A 17,792-nucleotide genomic window follows, 5' to 3' on the forward strand; every position below is an offset into this window, starting at 1 on the left:
CCAACAGTGACCACAGGGGGTCCCTTCAGTACCGACAAACCCGGCTGAATGTTCAACAAAAGACGCTCACATGAAGATTCTTTCCTTTATTTTTATTTTGTTGTCACACATTTCACAGCTTCAAATGTTTCATCACATTGAATGATTTTATTCACATAAAACAGACATGAGGGAACGGTCTGACACGAACCGGATTAAAGCCCCATGTGGACCGGACTTCAGGTCTGTCTCTGTGGATCCACAGACGGCTGCCATTTCACCGTCATACTGAAGCAGGACTCTCATTGGAGCGTCAAAGAATTCAGTAGCAGTCAAAAGTTTGGACACACTTTGCCATTCATTTCAATGACAAAGTGTGTCCAAACTTTTGACTGCTACTGTCTGTCTCTATGACTCTAACTCATCTCAGAGTGTCCAGTCCGGTCTGAATGGAGCTCTAATCCTCACACTGTCTATGGAGCGTAGGGAAACATGAGGAGCGCGGCCTGTCCGGGGCCGAGCCACAGGCTGGTCAGGTCCACGCTGCTGTTGTCTGGAAGGGCACTGCTGTTGGTGCTGAGGATGACGGTGGCCCGTCGGGGCAGCGTCGGGTCGCTCAGCTGCAGCACCGCGGCTTCCTCCGCCCAGTTAAAGGCGGCCAGGTAACGGTCGCTCTGATCCCAGGCCCGCAGGTACGCCAGCGAGGAGGAGGAGTTATAGAGGAGGAGGAAGTCTCCAAACATCAGAGAGCGCGCTTTAACTCGCAGCTCGCTCAGACTGCAGAAAAACCTGCGATAGGACAAACGCTGCGTCCTCTCCTCCTGCAGAGACACACCAGAGCCACACAGTCATCCACCTGGAACCACCACAACCAGGGACCTGCACTGAAGCTCTGCCTTTCTCCAGAGCACCTACACCTTCTCCTCCACTGAGGGCACGACGAGAACCTCAGAACTTCTGCTCATTATGTTAATGCTGCTGCTGATCTGTGTTCTACCTGTCGAGTTCCATTCAGCTCCTCTTTGGAGTCCCACAGCATTCTGGGAAATGTGGTGCCCTGTAGTGGAGATAATCATGTTTAGTCCTTCAGTTGTTCTACAAACATCTGCTGTTACTGAGGCGAACAGTGATCAAGTCTTACCATGTCCATCAGGCCGATCTCGTCTCCATAGTTGAAGACCGGCGTCCCCGGCAGCGTGAACAGCAGCAGCTGGTGCAGCTTCACCAGAGCCGGACCCACCAGCGAAGCAAGGTGACCCTCCGATCGGCCGTCTAGGCTCCAGGCCAGAAAGGTCTGGTTGTGGGAAGAGTACAGGTGCTGAATAGACTGAGCGCGCTCAGTGGCGTCCATCTCTCCGGCAAGAAGGACCCTGGAGATGAGGAGGTCGACACCGCAGGAGGCGAGGAGGAAGGACACATCCCGAGCTGAGGATCGGTCTGTGACTCCGATCAGGACTCTAGAAAACACAACAGATTCATTCGTCTTATGAGTGTGCAATGGTCCAGGTCCAGAACTCTCTGATGGTTCCTGACCTCTTGTTTGGACTATTATCCGTCCCGTTCTGGACAATGGCTCGGATGTCGGCCCACAGAGATGGCACCACGCTGGACACTCTCTCCACCCCAGACAGCTGGACGCCATCCACGCCTTTATTCAGCCAGAAAACCAGACCAGACTGAGAAGACAGAGACAGACCAGATCAAGACAGACACATGGATCACATGAAGAGAACCAGAAGACCAGAAGAACTGCCCGACCTTCAGCCTCTCTGCCACGTTGGTCACACTGATGTTGGAGAACCAGGGTCCAGATGATCCCTGGTAGTTTGGAGTCAGATCCAGAACCACAGAAATCCCTGAAAGAACACAGAACACATGAGTGTTTGGCACGGAGTCCCCTCCAGCGGTCCGGTCCTCCCGAGTGTCCTCACCCCTCCTGTGAGCCGCCTGGATGAAGCCTTGGAACTGGTCCAGGTTTCCGACGTCAGCAGAGACCTCCTCGAAGCTCAGGTTCACCGGTTCATCAGGAGGGGCCACGTGGATCGGCCCCACCACCAGACCTTTGACCTTCAGCTGAGACAGACTGTCCACCTTCTGCTCCAGACCTGACGGACCAGAACACAGTGGCTGTGACCCACCAGTCTGTCCTTCAGTCTGTCCATCCGTCAGTCCATCAGTCTGTCCATCAGTCTGTCCTTCAGTCTGTCCATCCGTCAGTCCATCAGTCTGTCCATCAGTCTGTCCATCAGTCTGTCCATCAGTCTGTCCATCAGTCCATCAGTCTGTCCATCAGTCTGTCCATCAGTCTGTCCATCCGTCAGTCCATCAGTCTGTCCATCAGTCTGTCCTTCAGTCTGTCCATCAGTCTGTCCATCAGTCTGTCCTTCAGTCTGTCCATCAGTCTGTCTATCAGTCCATCAGTCTGTCCATCAGTCTGTCCATCAGTCTGTCCTTCAGTCTGTCCATCCGTCTGTCCATCAGTCTGTCCATCAGTCTGTCCATCAGTCCATCAGTCTGTCCATCAGTCTGTCCATCAGTCTGTCCATCCGTCAGTCCATCAGTCTGTCCATCAGTCTGTCCTTCAGTCTGTCCATCAGTCTGTCTATCAGTCCATCAGTCTGTCCATCAGTCTGTCCATCAGTCCATCAGTCTGTCCATCAGTCTGTCCATCAGTCTGTCCTTCAGTCTGTCCATCCGTCTGTCCATCAGTCCGTCCTTCAGTCTGTCCATCCGTCAGTCCATCAGTCTGTCCATCAGTCTGTCCTTCAGTCTGTCCATCAGTCTGTCTATCAGTCCATCAGTCTGTCCATCAGTCTGTCCATCAGTCTGTCCATCAGTCTGTCCATCCGTCTGTCTATCAGTCCATCAGTCTGTCCATCAGTCTGTCCATCAGTCTGTCCTTCAGTCTGTCCATCCGTCTGTCCATCAGTCCGTCCTTCAGTCTGTCCATCCGTCTGTCCATCAGTCTGTCCTTCAGTCTGTCCATCCGTCAGTCCATCAGTCTGTCCATCAGTCTGTCCTTCAGTCTGTCCATCAGTCTGTCTATCAGTCCATCAGTCTGTCCATCAGTCTGTCCATCAGTCCATCAGTCTGTCCATCAGTCTGTCCATCAGTCTGTCCTTCAGTCTGTCCATCCGTCTGTCCATCAGTCCGTCCTTCAGTCTGTCCATCCGTCTGTCCATCAGTCTGTCCTTCAGTCCATCAGTCTGTCCATCAGTCTGTCCATCAGTCTGTCCTTCAGTCCATCAGTCTGTCCATCAGTCTGTCTATCAGTCTGTCCATCAGTCTGTCCATCAGTCTGTCCTTCAGTCTGTCCATCAGTCTGTCCTTCAGTCTGTCCATCAGTCTGTCCATCAGTCTGTCTATCAGTCCATCAGTCTGTCCTTCAGTCTGTCCATCAGTCTGTCTATCAGTCTATCAGTCTGTCCATCAGTCTGTCCATCAGTCTGTCCATCAGTCTGTCCATCAGTCTGTCCTTCAGTCTGTCCATCAGTCTGTCTATCAGTCCATCAGTCTGTCCATCAGTCTGTCCTTCAGTCTGTCCATCAGTCTGTCTATCAGTCTATCAGTCCATCAGTCTGTCCATCAGTCTGTCCATCAGTCTGTCTATCAGTCCATCAGTCTGTCCATCAGTCTGTCCTTCAGTCTATCAGTCTGTCTATCAGTCCATCAGTCTGTCTATCAGTCCATCAGTCTGTCCATCAGTCTGTCTATCAGTCCATCAGTCTGTCCATCAGTCTGTCCTTCAGTCTATCAGTCTGTCTATCAGTCTGTCTATCAGTCCATCAGTCTGTCCATCAGTCTGTCTATCAGTCCATCAGTCTGTCCATCAGTCTGTCCTTCAGTCTATCAGTCTGTCTATCAGTCCATCAGTCTGTCTATCAGTCCATCAGTCTGTCCATCAGTCTGTCCATCAGTCTGTCTATCAGTCCATCAGTCTGTCCTTCAGTCTGTCCATCAGTCTGTCCTTCAGTCTGTCCATCAGTCTGTCTATCAGTCTGTCTATCAGTCCATCAGTCTGTCCATCAGTCTGTCCTTCAGTCTGTCCATCAGTCTGTCCATCAGTCTGTCCATCAGTCCGTCCATCAGTCCATCGGTCTGTCCATCAGTCTGTCCATCAGTCTGTCCTTCAGTCTGTCTATCAGTCCATCAGTCTGTCCTTCAGTCTGTCCATCAGTCTGTCTATCAGTCTGTCCATCAGTCTGTCCTTCAGTCTGTCCATCAGTCTGTCCATCCGTCTGTCCATCAGTCTGTCCATCAGTCTGTCCTTCAGTCTGTCCATCCGTCTGTCCATCAGTCTGTCCTTCAGTCCATCAGTGTGTCCTTCAGTCTGTCCATCCGTCTGTCCATCAGTCTGTCCATCAGTCCATCAGTCTGTCCATCCGTCTGTCCATCAGTCTGTCCTTCAGTCCATCAGTGTGTCCTTCAGTCTGTCCATCCGTCTGTCCATCAGTCTGTCCTTCAGTCCATCCGTCTGTCCATCAGTCTGTCCTTCAGTCTGTCCATCCGTCTGTCCATCCGTCTGTCCTTCAGTCCATCCGTCTGTCCATCAGTCTGTCCATCAGTCTGTCCTTCAGTCTGTCCATCCGTCTGTCCATCAGTCTGTCCTTCAGTCCATCAGTCTGTCCATCAGCCTGTCCATCAGTCTGTCCTTCAGTCTGTCCTTCAGTCCATCCGTCTGTCCATCAGTCTGTCCTTCAGTCCATCCGTCTGTCCATCAGTCTGTCCATCAGTCTGTCCTTCAGTCTGTCCATCCGTCTGTCCATCAGTCTGTCCTTCAGTCCATCAGTCTGTCCATCAGCCTGTCTTGCGGTCTCACCCTTCAGGTCCTGGCTGGCAGTGAAGGCCTGGATGTGTCCGATCTGGTACAGCGGTCCTTCGTTCCACCACTTGGTGTCGGGCAGCTGTCGGCACTCGGGGGCATGCAGGATGATGACGACGGCTCCGACCAACATCCCCAACCAGCCGAGCCAGAAGACCAAGAGCAGCGTCCACCGAGTCCTCACCCAGCTGAGGAGACAGGAGGGACAAGTTTAGGACCTGAACCAGTCAGCAGGGGCAACAGGGAGCTCAGAACTACAATCTGGTTTCACACACAGCACACTTTGTGTTGATGCTCACAACGCAAACACACAATTGTTTAACCTTGGACTGATCCAGCAGCATCAGAACCAGCTGAACCTGAACCCAAACCTCCAGTTCTCAGGAGACCTGAACATCCTGGACTTTCCCCTGGATCCCAAACTTACACTCCATCCATCAGTCTGTCCATCGGTCCTTCAGTCCGTCTTCAGTCTGTCTTCAGTCCTTCAGTCCGTCTTCAGTCTGTCTTCAGTCCTTCAGTCTGTCTTCAGTCTGTCCTTCAGTCCTTCAGTCTGTCCATCAATTCCTCAGTCTGTCTTCAGTCCTTCAGTCCGTCTTCAGTCTGTCTTCAGTCTGTCTTCAGTCTGTCCATCAGTCTGTCTTCAGTCTGTCTTCAGTCTGTCCATTAGTCTGTCTTCAGTCTGTCCATCAGTCTGTCTTCAGTCCGTCTTCAGTCTGTCCATCAGTCCCTCAGTCTGTCTTCAGTCTGTCCATCAGTCTGTCTTCAGTCTGTCCTTCAGTCTGTCTTCAGTCCGTCCTTCTGTCTGTCGTCAGTCTGTCTTCAGTCTGTCCATCAGTCTGTCTTCAGTCTGTCCTTCAGTCTGTCTTCAGTCCGTCCTTCAGTCTGTCTTCAGTCCGTCCTTCAGTCTGTCTTCAGTCCGTCCTTCAGTCTGTCGTCAGTCTGTCTTCAGTCTGTCCATCAGTCTGTCTTCAGTCTGTCCTTCAGTCTGTCTTCAGTCCGTCCTTCAGTCTGTCGTCAGTCTGTCTTCAGTCTGTCCATCAGTCCTTCAGTCTGTTGTCAGTCTGTCCATCAGTCTGTCTTCAGTCCGTCTTCAGTCTGTCCTTCAGTCTGTCCTTCAGTCTGTCCTTAGGTCTGTCTTCAGTTTGTCCATCAGTCCTTCAGTCTGTCTTCATTAAAATGTCCTCAGCACTCCGCACTGCGCATGTGTCAGACAGCTGATGGATGTGATGACTAAAAAGGTGTCAGAGGTCAGGTCCGGTCAGGTCCGGTAAGGTTCGGGTCCTCACCCCGGGGTCCCGGCCACCCGCAGCAGCTCCTCCTTGCTCAGTCCGGTGAACTTCGGTTCCTCCGGGTTCTCCGGGATCTTCAGCTTCACAGAGCCGTTTTTCTCCGTGTCCTCGCCGGCAGACTGCGAGTCCGCAGCCCGGCCCCCCCCCGTCATTGGCTGCTTCTCCTGCTCCTCCTGGTCCTGGTCCCGGTCCCGGTCCTGGTCCTGGTCCAGGTCCGTCTCACTTACATCGGCCTCTGTCGCATCAGCATCCGCAGCGACCGAAGCCGGATCCCTCTGATCCCTCTGATCCGAAGGATCCGCATCCCTGGTCCGGTTGTCCTGCAGGTCCACGTTGGTCTCCTCCGTGTTCATACCGACAACCTGCCGTTAATTCACCGACAGACAGACAGAACCGACCAGTGAGTCACCGGGCGAGGTCCGGGGCGTTCAATGCTGTCGGAAAAACCACGGTCACTCTCTCACACACACACACACACACACACACACACACACACACACACACACACACACACACACACACACACACACACAGACTTTCATTAGTAAATGGTAACACAACAGTGTCAGCGTGCTGACGTATAAATGACATCAACGTTTCATCCACACATTATCACCATGACAACAGATATTTCCGAGTGCCCTGAAGGCAGCGCTGAAGGGATTGGTCCAGGATCTTCTGCATTGACTGGTTTACCCAGAGACATTTCTACACACATAAATAAATAATAACAACAACAGTCATCATCACGTTTGAACTGAAACACACAGATCCGTCTCCTTGCTGTCACAGAGCCATTTATTTCAGGCCCTTTGGATACGGCGTGTCTGATCTCCAGCAGCAGAAGCTGTCACACAGATGCTTCACCTGCAAACACAAGCTGTAGGTGAACCCCCAGATCCAGGACCAGGACCAGGACCAGGACCAGGACCAGTTCACTACAGAGGAGGAGGGATGACAGAGAATCAGCAGGGACGATTCACCCCAGAACGAGTTCATCATTTCACTCATTCATGTGGCAGCAGAAAGGTGAGCTGAGAAAACTGAGCGGTCACACATAAACACACAGAGCTGGGAGGGAAGCCACAGGGCTCAGTGTTGTGTTCAACGACAGCCTTGTTGTCGTGTGAATACAAAACAAGGAAAAGAAGAGGTACCTGCAGGCTGGTGTAGTGACAGTCCGCTTCGTTCTTCTGGATTCCATCATCAATTATTTCTTTGAATTCCCTACAAATAAACAAACAGCAAAGAAGGCATCAGGATTTCTACAAACCACAGACCTCCAGAACATCTTGTGCTCCTTAGACCTCCTGAAGGACCAAAGACCCCATCAGAGTCCACCACCTCCAAAGACACATGCAGCCTCTATAGGCCAACGCAGCCTCCTGAAGACCAGATAGGAACCTGCTGAAGGACTTCCAGGACCTCTTTGCCATTTAAGAGCCACATTCAGTCTTGTCTGGTGGTTCATCTCTGTGAACTGAAGCTCTGAGGACTATAAAAGGCGATTTAATTCAAATTCAAATGGGTCCAGCTCATTAAACTTTTCACAAAGTCCAAACCTCACATGCTGCCATTCAACAGTCTTCATGAGTGTCAAACAAAAGTGACAAAAGTCCATTTTATTTCATTCCAACAATATTAATTTTAAACAAATATTTGAAAAATCAGCAGGAAGTCCTGCAGTTTGTCTCTGGACACGCTGGCAGGCAGCCAGACGCAGATCTGCATGGTCTCCTGCGCGTCTGCTGATGACAAAATCAACACACCCAAAGCTGCTGCGACAATCACAGGTTAGGGTTTGTCCACAACGAGTTCAGATGAGTCCACAATCAGAGCCTCAGAAGCCCCCTTGAATTGTTTTATATTTTAAGTCTGTCAGAAAATCTGGTTCAGGTTTTCTCATTGTTTCTATTGTTTTTTGGTTAAATGTTAAATGTTAAATTCTCTTCCTGTTTTTATATTCTATGTTGGTTTTGTTCAGCTGCACTGTGGATATGTGGGAAATGCACTTATGGTTGTCTGTGTCATCTACCCTAACCCTAACCCCTAACCCTTGACACTAATCCAACACTGAAGACATCAACATACTTGTCAGACGGGCTGTAGGGTTTCTTTCAGTGACTAGAACTTTAATCTGGAGATGTTTGAGAAGCTCTGGATTAAAACTCATCTTTTGTTCTTCACAAACTTCCCATCAGTTTAGCTTCATTAAACTCAGTAAACCTTCACACCTTCCATCCCTTCAGCAGCAGAGACGCAGCCGACACACAGGCCTGTTTCCTGACAGTGGGAGACTCGTCTCTGAAGCAGGAGACCAGACAGTCCACCAGCGTCCTGATCGTCAGGCTGCTGATCAGATCCAAAGCCTCCAACCAGTTCTGCTGCTCCTGCTTGTCCTGCAGGGTTAGGGTCCAAACTGTGCATGTTTCGTTCAACTTATCTAGACCGGATCTAGACTACAGCTCCCAGCAGGCTGATGGGTAGGTCTGTGTGAAGACTGCAGTACCTGAGCTGATGGTGGACTTCCTGAATTCATGTAGATTGAAACGTCCAAAGGAACCAATGTGACCTGAGTTTCTTTTTAAAAACAAACCAGGTGCATTCTGGTCTGTTACCTGATACTCACCTGATGATGTCATTTTATTTTTGTTTATCTGTTAATTCATCACAACTGAAGAATTAAAAGGCCAACGATTCAAAGTTAATGACATCTCATGCTGCCTATTGCAACCTTGATAGGAGAGATAAAGAGAAATCATCTGGGCCAGATCAGACTCACTGAGAGATCTTCTGTGTTTCAGGACGGACACATTTAAATGTAACAACCCAGAAAGTGTGAGATGTGAGAAATTTGGAGCTCATTTTAGATTCTTTACTGTTCAAATAAAAACAGATTATAAACTAACGGACGAACACCAAAGAGTTCAAATGATGGAGAGGATGAACATGTTTCACCATAAATGTAACACCGCTGCAGCAGGAGAAGAAATTACTACCTGAGGGACTCTTCCATTGATTTCACATTTATTGTAGCTTACAGGTATAAATATAAACAGGAATAAAGTCAGAAGTTCATTCAGGTGCAGTCCATCAGGGGAGAAGCGAAATATAAAATCATTATTCAGGGATATAATCGAGCCTCACTTTGATTTTCATTTTATTTTTTTAATTTGACTTAAGCTATTAAACAAATTAAATATTAATTCAAGTAGTAATTTAAACCCCTAACAAAATGCTGTTTTAACACTTATTAGATTAACACATCATACAATGTTCACCCATTTTTATTGAAGTCATTTCAAACGTGACGATATGTACATGAATGAAATAAAAACAAGTGGAGCCACCATCACCACCTCTGACAGGCTGAGGAGCTGAGGGCCTACATCAGATGTAAGTAGACACTTGTGTCTTTAAAAACAAAAAGTTTTATTTTTTTAAGATAAAAGATGTTTTATATTTATATATATAACACTTCTTGTATATATATCGCTGCCCCCCCAACAGCTGTGGATGGTGTCATCTGCCTCGTTCAGCTGTAAGTATTCCAGACAGAAGTATTCTGAAACATCACAGGAGGAGGATGATGACGAAGAGAGCAGCAGAATGTAAATCATTTAAAATAATAGAATATATCATTTCTAAATCCTGTTGACTTCCTCTCTGATGTTTCTTGCAGGTTTGTGTCCCGGAACACAGCAGTTTCAGTGCAATCAAATCAGCGTTATATCAAGGCACTTTACATATAGAGCAGATTTAGACCAAACCCTTTATAGAATTATTTCACCCAACAGATCCCCAATGAGCAGGAAAAACTTCCTTTAAGAAGCAAATAACCTACAGCAGCATAGCTAAAGAGTAGAGGACTTTAACTTTTTAACTATCAGCTCTGTCATACAGGAAAGTTTTAAGCCTGGTCTTGAAAGTTACTAAAGAGTCCGCCCCCCGGACCGATGCTGGGAGTTGGTTCCATAGAAGAGGAGCCTGATAACTGAACGATCTGCCTCCAGATTTACTCTTGGAGACTCTAGGAACCACAAGTAAACCTCCATCTAGAGAGCGGAGTGGCCTGCTAGGACAGTAAGGAACTATGAGCTCTCTGAGATATGATGGAGTTTGGCCATTAAGAGCTTATATGTTAAAAGAAGGATTTTAAGAAGTAAAAACCTTTGAAGACTGTTGTCCTCAAGACATGTCTGAAGTTTGACTAGCTGACTGACTTCATTTGACTTCATTGATAAGTACAGCTGAGTGTCGTCTGCATAACAGTGAAAGTTGAAGCTGTGTTTCCTCATAATGTTGCCGACAGGAAGCAGATAAAGCATAAAGTACTGATGTCTGAATCCATTAGAATGTCATTGGAGACTTTAACCAGCGATGGGAGAGACTGGGCTCTAAATCCTGACTGAAACTCATCCAGATGGTCCAGTAATTGGTTTGCTACGGTTTTCTCAATGATTTTAGAAATGAATGGAATGTTGGATATGGGTCTATAGTTGGCCAAAACATCTGGATCAAGATTAAGTATTTTAAGCTGGGGTTTGATGACTGTGGTCTGAAGAGTCTGAGGTACATAACCCAAAGATAAGGTACCAAAGATTGGTACTGGGTCTAATAGACAGGTTGATGATCTGGATGATGAGAAAAGAGAAGCTAGCTCTGAGAGATTCAGAGGTGAGAATGATTCCAGGTGTAAAATAGGTGTTGCAGCTGATTCAGGAGTTGCTGTATTCAGTAGATTTTTATCTAACGTAGGCAAGAGCTGATAAATTCTTTCTCTGATCATGAGAATTTTATCTGAAAAAAAGTTAAAAATGATCACTGCTTAGAGCTACGGGGATCACTGGTTCAACTGAGCTATGGCTCTCTGTCAGCCTGGTTACAGTGCTGAAGAGAAACCTGGGGTTGTTCTTGTTTTCTTCTATGAGTGCTGAGTAATATGAACTTCTAGCACTGCGGAGAGCTTTTTTATACGTTTTTAGGCTCTGTGAGACTCTTCTGACTTACTGGAACGCCAGTTTCTTTCTAATTTCCTTGATGTCTGCTTTAAGGCACGGATTTGGTAATTGTACCAGGGAGCCATCCTCCTCAGATTAAATACTTTCTTTTTGAGAGGGGTGGCATTGTCGAGATTCAAACGCAGTGTGGCCATAGTGCTAGTCACAAGGTCATCAACCTGGGAGAAATCCTCATTTGAATTTAGATATGGCATTGTTGGGAATGATGACCAAATGTTCTCTTTAAATTTAGCCACAGCAGCTTCAGATAAACATCTTCTATAGCTGAATTTCTTCCTCAATGCTGTGGAGCCCATTAAAGTAAACTCAAATGTAATAAGGTAATGGTCAGTCAGGAGAGAATTTTGGGGAAGAATTGTTAGCTTGTCAATTTCAATGCCATAAGTTAGAACAAGATCAAGGATATGATTGTAGAAGTGAGTGGGTTCATTCACATGCTGGGAAAAGCCAATTGAGTCTAGTAATGAAAGAAACCCAGAACTAAGGCTGTCGCTTTCTACATCAACATGTATATTGAAATCTCCCAGAATAATGATTTTATCTGTACTGAGTACTAACTCTGATATAAACTCAGAAAACTCTGATAGAAATTCTAAATACGGACCAGGTGGATGTCATACTGTAACTAACAGAACTGGTTTTTCACCTTTCCAGTCTGAGTGGGAGAGACTAAGAGTGAGACTTTCAAAAGACCTGCAGCCAGATTTTGGTCTGGGGTTGATTAATAGGCCTGACTGAAATATTGCAGCCACCCCCCTCCTCGACCTGTGGTACAGGGATATGAAAGTTAACATGGGGGGTGTAGCTTCATTAATGCTAACATACTCATCCTGCTGCAGCCACATTTCAGTTATACAAAATAAATAAATATGGTGATCAGCTATGAGATCGTTAACTAGTAGAGATTTTGATGATAATGATCGAATGTTCAACAGTCCGCATTTGATCGCAGTGTGTTTGATTTCAGTTAGATTTTTGTTTTTAGCTCCTCTTCTGTTTAATTTGGGTTTATTAACTTTTCTAAATTTAGGTGTTCGGGGGACAGACACAGTTTCTATAGACCTAAACATAGACAGAGACTCTATTCTATTCTCAGCAGGTGACCGCTCTGACTGAGGCGCAGAGGAGCGTGTTAAACTGCGGCTCTGCCTCCTGGTCTCGACTCGGGATTGTCAGAGTTTTGGGACATTTTTGCACATTATTAATTTATATCTTTCAAATTTGACAGTTGCCTTTTCTTGCTGAATGAATTTGTTGTCATTGTTTTATTTTATTTATGAATGTTCAGGGGAAATTTGCAGAAGTCAGAATTAAATATATAAACATCTCTTTCTAAAAGTGTAAACAATCCGTATTGACCGTTCTTTGATCAGCTGATCAGCAGCGCCCCCTGCAGGACAGAACAGACCGGACACCCAAAGTTGCATAATGCACTTCCGGGGACATCGACAATAAAAGCCCGTGATGGTGTAGTGGTGAGTGTGTTCAAGTTTTCAAACAAAGTTCAAACCGAAACATTTACTTACAAATCTGCCCGAAACATGGCGGAATATGGATCGAATGGGCTGAAATGTCTCTGAGGCTGTTTGTCCTGCTCGTCTTCCGCCACTGTCAGAACCAGCTTACACACAAGCTTTTATTTAAGGAAACCACAGGAAGTCACCTGTTGGTCTCAAAATTAAATGAAAAACTAATTTTAATCGACAAAGAAAGGCTTCCGTCACAGAGCTGTCGAGCCTGGAGGTCTGTCACGAGCAGCAGTGATAATAAAATTATTATAAATTCAGTGTTGACAGGTATTTATTTTAGAATTACATGTTTCAACTAAACCGTGAACAAAATGTTTTCCTGAAGTGAATCAGGCAGTTTGTAGACAAACATTATGTGTCGTTTTCCTGTTTTTATTTTGCGGTGTATTTTTATATAGACGACACTTTAGCTCTGAAGCTAACAATGAACTAATGATCTAAAAACTTTATTTCAACAGGAACAAACGGCAGAAAAAAAGTCTGGATTTTCTCTGACCGACAGAAATCTGCTCTTCACTTCGGCCACTGAAACCCTCCTTTTGTTGGCTTTTATTTCTGAGTCTGTTCGACAACTGATACAGAGAACCTCCATCGAAACAGCAGCTCTCAATCAACCGCTGTCTTTAAAAACGGTGAATTCTGAACGGAGTTTGGCAGTAAAGTTTTAGGGGAAAACCTTCCGTCTTTTAAGGTCGTCTAAATAGATCAGACAAACAGGCTCAGTTCATCTGCCGCCGGGTTCCAGCTCCACCTTAAACCGCAGAGCTGCAGCCGGAACCCGGACCCGTCGGTCTGCAGGTCCTCCAGATCCGGCAGACCGAATCGACATGGACTTCTCTGAGGCCAAATCGGAGCTGAAGGCTCTGCTGAGCAGAGTGAGTCCAACAGAGATCTCCAAAGTCCTGAACTGGGTCCGGAACTCAGGTAAACACCTCACCTGCTGCAGCACGTGGCCCGCGGCACGTTCAGGGACATCTGTCCTCTGAGAGGACACACACACACACACAGTTAAAATAACCAGCAGGCTGTCCCACTTCAGACCCCCCCCACTGTAGTCCAGGGCCGGGTGCTGGGCAGGACTACATTACCCAGAAGTCTGTGTTTGTGTCCCTCAGAAGAGCTGGAGGACCTGCTGGTGGACAACAGGAAGGCAATGCTGCGCAGCATCGCAGACGACCTGAAGGCCTTCCTGCCCCTGGACGCCATGCTACCCTCAGAGACTGCCGCCCACACCAAGGTCCTCACCAACAACACTCAGAACTTTAGGATCAGGATCCCCACTGACTTCAAGAGACCAACACAATAACACAGTCCAACAAAATGACTGAATGAACTCCCCATTCATTTCTTCACATGACAAACACTCTAAGGAATGATGATGATAATGTGTGTATGTGTGTGTGATGAAGATGCAGCAGCGGTCCCGGCCGACCGTTCACGTTGATGGTTTCCTGTATGATGAGGATCAGGTGGACTCCCTATGTGAGGTGGGAACCATGAGCCGGACATACTGCCTCACCTGCGGCTCCTGCAGGACCGCTCCCTTGGGTGAGTCAACGCTTCACCTCCTCCTGGGACTGAGTGGGTGTGGTTAGTTGTGGGTGGGAACATGAGGGAGATTTATAACGTGAACCTGGATGCTACAGGTCTTTGTTGATCCACATCAGACCGTCCTCTGGTTTTCCCATAGACTTCATCTCTCACTCCTTCTCCGTGTCCGAGCTTCAGTTTCTGTTCCAGAATGTTCTTCCAGACCTGAGCGGTCAGACTCTGGTGGATGTTGGATCCAGACTGGGAGCTGTACTGTACGGGGTCAGAGGTCACCCCAAACACACACACACACACACACACACACACACAATGTGGTGGAAGTGGACCAGGTCCAGGAAGTGCAGACACGGTCTCTGAGTGTCCAGGTCTCAGGTCACATCAACTCAGAAGGATTTATCTTATTCTACCAACAAGACAAAACCCACAACTTCAACGCACACAGCACCTTCAAAGCTTCGTAAATAATGTTATTTGGTGTGTGTGTCTGTCTGAGTGTATCAGTGTTGGGAGTAACATGTAAAATAAGTAAATAATTACTGTAAAGCATTTCTTTTTGCTGTAATGTGAGGCATTAAAAAAAATCATATTTTACTTGGTACGAATGTCAGGAACATGCGTTACAACGCATTTTAACCTGGATTGAAGTGCTGGGTTTTTTTCCATACAAAATCAAGATCAGCAGAAGAGAAAAGTCAGCGCACAATGTTTCACTTCCCTTCTCATCTTCTACACAGAACAAAAGAGATGGTTGCAGCAGCAGATGCAACGTTGGACAGTACGTTCACATCTGCCCATCGTCACAAATAAGAACATGAGGAATATCAGAGTTAAATGCACTTAGTGTGTGAAACCTAAAGATCTGTCCACTTCCCGAAATAGCCCCAGTGATTTATTGTTGTCATATTATAGCGTGTTTAGCCTTAAATCGAGCTCCATCAGATATCACGGCCAAATACCAAATCCATATTTCAGTTATTTTGGTGAGAGTAACTTAAAAGTACTGTAATGCCTTACATTTCAAATACAGTGATATTATAACGTAATGAATGACTCTAATGACAGTAACAAGTAATAAATAATGCCTTAGTGTTGAAGTAACTTGCCCAACACTCGTGTGTGTTCAGGGTTATGTGTACAGCTCGGCCTCTCGTCTTCTCGGTCTGGAGCTCAGTGAGGAGTTTGTTCAGCTGCAGAATAAAATGCTGCACAAATACAGACTGACCGACAGAGTTCAGGTCAGTCCTCCCCGTGTGTGTGTCCAATATGAGTCAGACCAACTGTGTATCATCATTGTGATTCAGAAAGTGAGTCAGTAGGTCCTGGTTCTGATGTGGACTCTGGTCTGCTGCAGGTTCTCCACACTGATGTCTGCACACAAGATGTTCTGCTGCAGAATGCTGACGTTCTGGTCCTGAACAACGTCTTCGAGTTCTTCATGGAGCCGGAGGAGCAAGTCAGGTGAACAGACAGGCAGGCAGACAGACAAGCACACACACACACACACACACACAAAGAACTCCATATTTCTTCAAATTAAAAGCAGGAACTTCCTGTTCAGGGTCAACATGAGCCAATCAAGGCCGGGCCCCAAATGCAGGAAGAACCGAACATGAGCCCTGATCCGGTTCAGAATCTTTTGTACTGGTTTACGTTCACAATAAAAGGCCTGCTCAGAAATTAATCCTGTCCTTTGAAATACTATAGGGCTTTTAATGTGAAACAGTCAAATTCTAAACTGCTGTGTGTGTTCAGAGCGTGGAGGTTCATCATGCAGAACTTCAGGAGGTGTGGGTCTCTGCTGGTCTCTGTTCCAAGTCTTCAGGAGAGTTTGGACACTCTGCAGGTAAAACTCACGTTAACACTGACTGGACCCTGAGAGGACCCTGACACCCCCCCCCCCCTCAGAAATAACTTATTCACCAGTGTGGCGTTCAGGGACACTCAAGTGTTTTGTGGGATTGTAGATTTGTTCTGATGGATCTGTTGTGTCCTCCAGGAGCCGCTGCAGCCTGGCTGGGTGGAGGAACTCCCTCTGGACTACGACGTGTACCTGGGTGGAGACACAGACCCCGACGCCCTCAGGCAGATCCACCTGTATCAGGTCATCTGAACTGGTCTTCTGTGGCTGCCGTTGGACTGGAATGTACTGGACCAGTGTTATTTGTCCCCCGATTTGGTTTGAAGTGGTTCTGATTTGACCAGTCCGATGCCATTTGAAATGGTTTAAATGGAATCCAGATTCAGGAACTGGTCTAGACTGGTCTGGTCTGTGGACTACAAAAAGCTTCATCAGCTGTTTGTCAGATGATCAATGTCAGTTCAGCCAATGACTGTCTCTACATCTGGAACTGGACTGTCTCTCAACCAGGACCAGGAGTCTACTCTGAGGAGCACTTAATCTTAATTCTATCTTATGAGCATCAAGTTGTAAAGAGGTCAAACTGTACTGAAGTCTATGGGAAACTGTCCCTCCTCCTCCTCAGTAAACGTTTTCCTAATGAGTTTATGGTCTCCTTCTCCAGTTCACGGTCTTCAATACAACATTGATATTCAACAGACCGGGACAGTGGACAAGTCACATTCTCCTGGTTTCAGGTTCCTGATGAAAACCAGTAGCCCCGCCGCAGATGACCCTGAACTGTCTGGACCTCCTGGAGTCCATGAAGTTCTGGTCTTCAGCACTGAGTTCACTGAGCATGAACAGGTTCATGCTTTTATTGTGAAACAACCTGACGTCACCTTGAGCGTGTGTTGCACCTTCACGCGCTGCTCTCTGATGACGCATCACCTCCCGCCATTGCTTACGAGCTGCGTCAGTTTCCTGCCGCTCACTGCCGTGACGTCACCGAAGGTTTCATCACCGCACTTGGTTCCGCTTCCCCTGGGCCGTTTCCAGGACAGCCATTGGTTTAGAACAAAGGAGTGGCGGGACGGTACACCAATCGGAGGCCGTCGAGCACAGCTAAGTCCCGCCCACCCACTTCCTGAGTGTGGTGCGTTTAAGGGAATTAAACTAAACGTCAGTAAGATAACGTAACACGACGTGATTATACACTGAAAAGGCCAAAATCAAGTGTCTATAAAGTTATGTTTTTTAATTAGCATTATGATTTGTATTATAAGAATAATATTCATTGTTTACAAAATAAAATAAATGTAAAATTATTGCTTGCACTTTTAAACCACAAACATTGAAACCGTGGAATAATATTCTATCAGGTCTAAATGTCGTGGTGTTTTAAATGAATTGTGTTTTTGAGTGCTTCGTTTGCCTGCAACGAATTCAACGTTTTCAGCTATAACGCCAGACTCAAAAACTAAGAAAACACTAATAAAATATTTCGCCTATGATTGATTATCACAGCTTTCTTATTAGTCGCCGTTTCTGTTGAAGTTTCCTATAACTTGTATTTTTTATTATTTTAATTTCTGGTTCTTGTGCAGATTTCTGTCTTATTTATCGTTTGGACCATAAAAAAATTAATATAGTCCAGCAATCCAACAACACGACCTTCAAAAGTGAGTTTTATTAAAATCAGCCACAATCAGGAATAAGAAAATAACGAAGTGATTAAGGTTACTCAAACTTTTACTCACA

General features: G+C 46.5%; 2 protein-coding genes across 3 annotated transcripts; one reads left to right on the forward strand and one right to left on the reverse strand.

The window, feature by feature from the left end:
- Window positions 1–405: 405 nt before the first annotated feature.
- Window positions 406–6,446, reverse strand: LOC115036048 (4F2 cell-surface antigen heavy chain-like). The gene is made up of 8 exons (XM_029494150.1): window positions 6,091–6,446; window positions 4,799–4,989; window positions 1,911–2,084; window positions 1,738–1,835; window positions 1,513–1,655; window positions 1,121–1,436; window positions 977–1,036; window positions 406–800 (listed from the first exon to the last, which is right to left on the reverse strand). Exons 1-8 carry the CDS (start codon window positions 6,444–6,446, stop codon window positions 453–455), a joined length of 1,686 nt encoding a protein of 561 aa, XP_029350010.1. The 3' UTR covers window positions 406–452.
- Window positions 6,447–12,560: 6,114 nt separating this feature from the next.
- On the forward strand, window positions 12,561–17,656 carry LOC115035859 (uncharacterized). 2 transcript variants are annotated; one of them, XM_029493888.1, is made up of 9 exons: window positions 12,561–12,589; window positions 13,102–13,567; window positions 13,759–13,880; window positions 14,053–14,191; window positions 14,334–14,455; window positions 15,319–15,429; window positions 15,546–15,652; window positions 15,947–16,037; window positions 16,191–17,656. In XM_029493888.1, exons 2-9 carry the CDS (start codon window positions 13,471–13,473, stop codon window positions 16,302–16,304), a joined length of 903 nt encoding a protein of 300 aa, XP_029349748.1. In that variant the 5' UTR covers window positions 12,561–12,589; window positions 13,102–13,470; the 3' UTR covers window positions 16,305–17,656. The 2 variants fall into 2 exon arrangements, with proteins under 2 accessions (XP_029349748.1, XP_029349747.1); XM_029493887.1 differs by lacking the exon at window positions 12,561–12,589 and adding an exon at window positions 12,678–12,910.
- The last annotated feature ends 136 nt before the right edge of the window (window positions 17,657–17,792 follow it).

This window comes from Echeneis naucrates, chromosome 22, assembly GCF_900963305.1.
Source record: "Echeneis naucrates chromosome 22, fEcheNa1.1, whole genome shotgun sequence".
NCBI lineage: Eukaryota > Metazoa > Chordata > Actinopteri > Carangiformes > Echeneidae > Echeneis > Echeneis naucrates.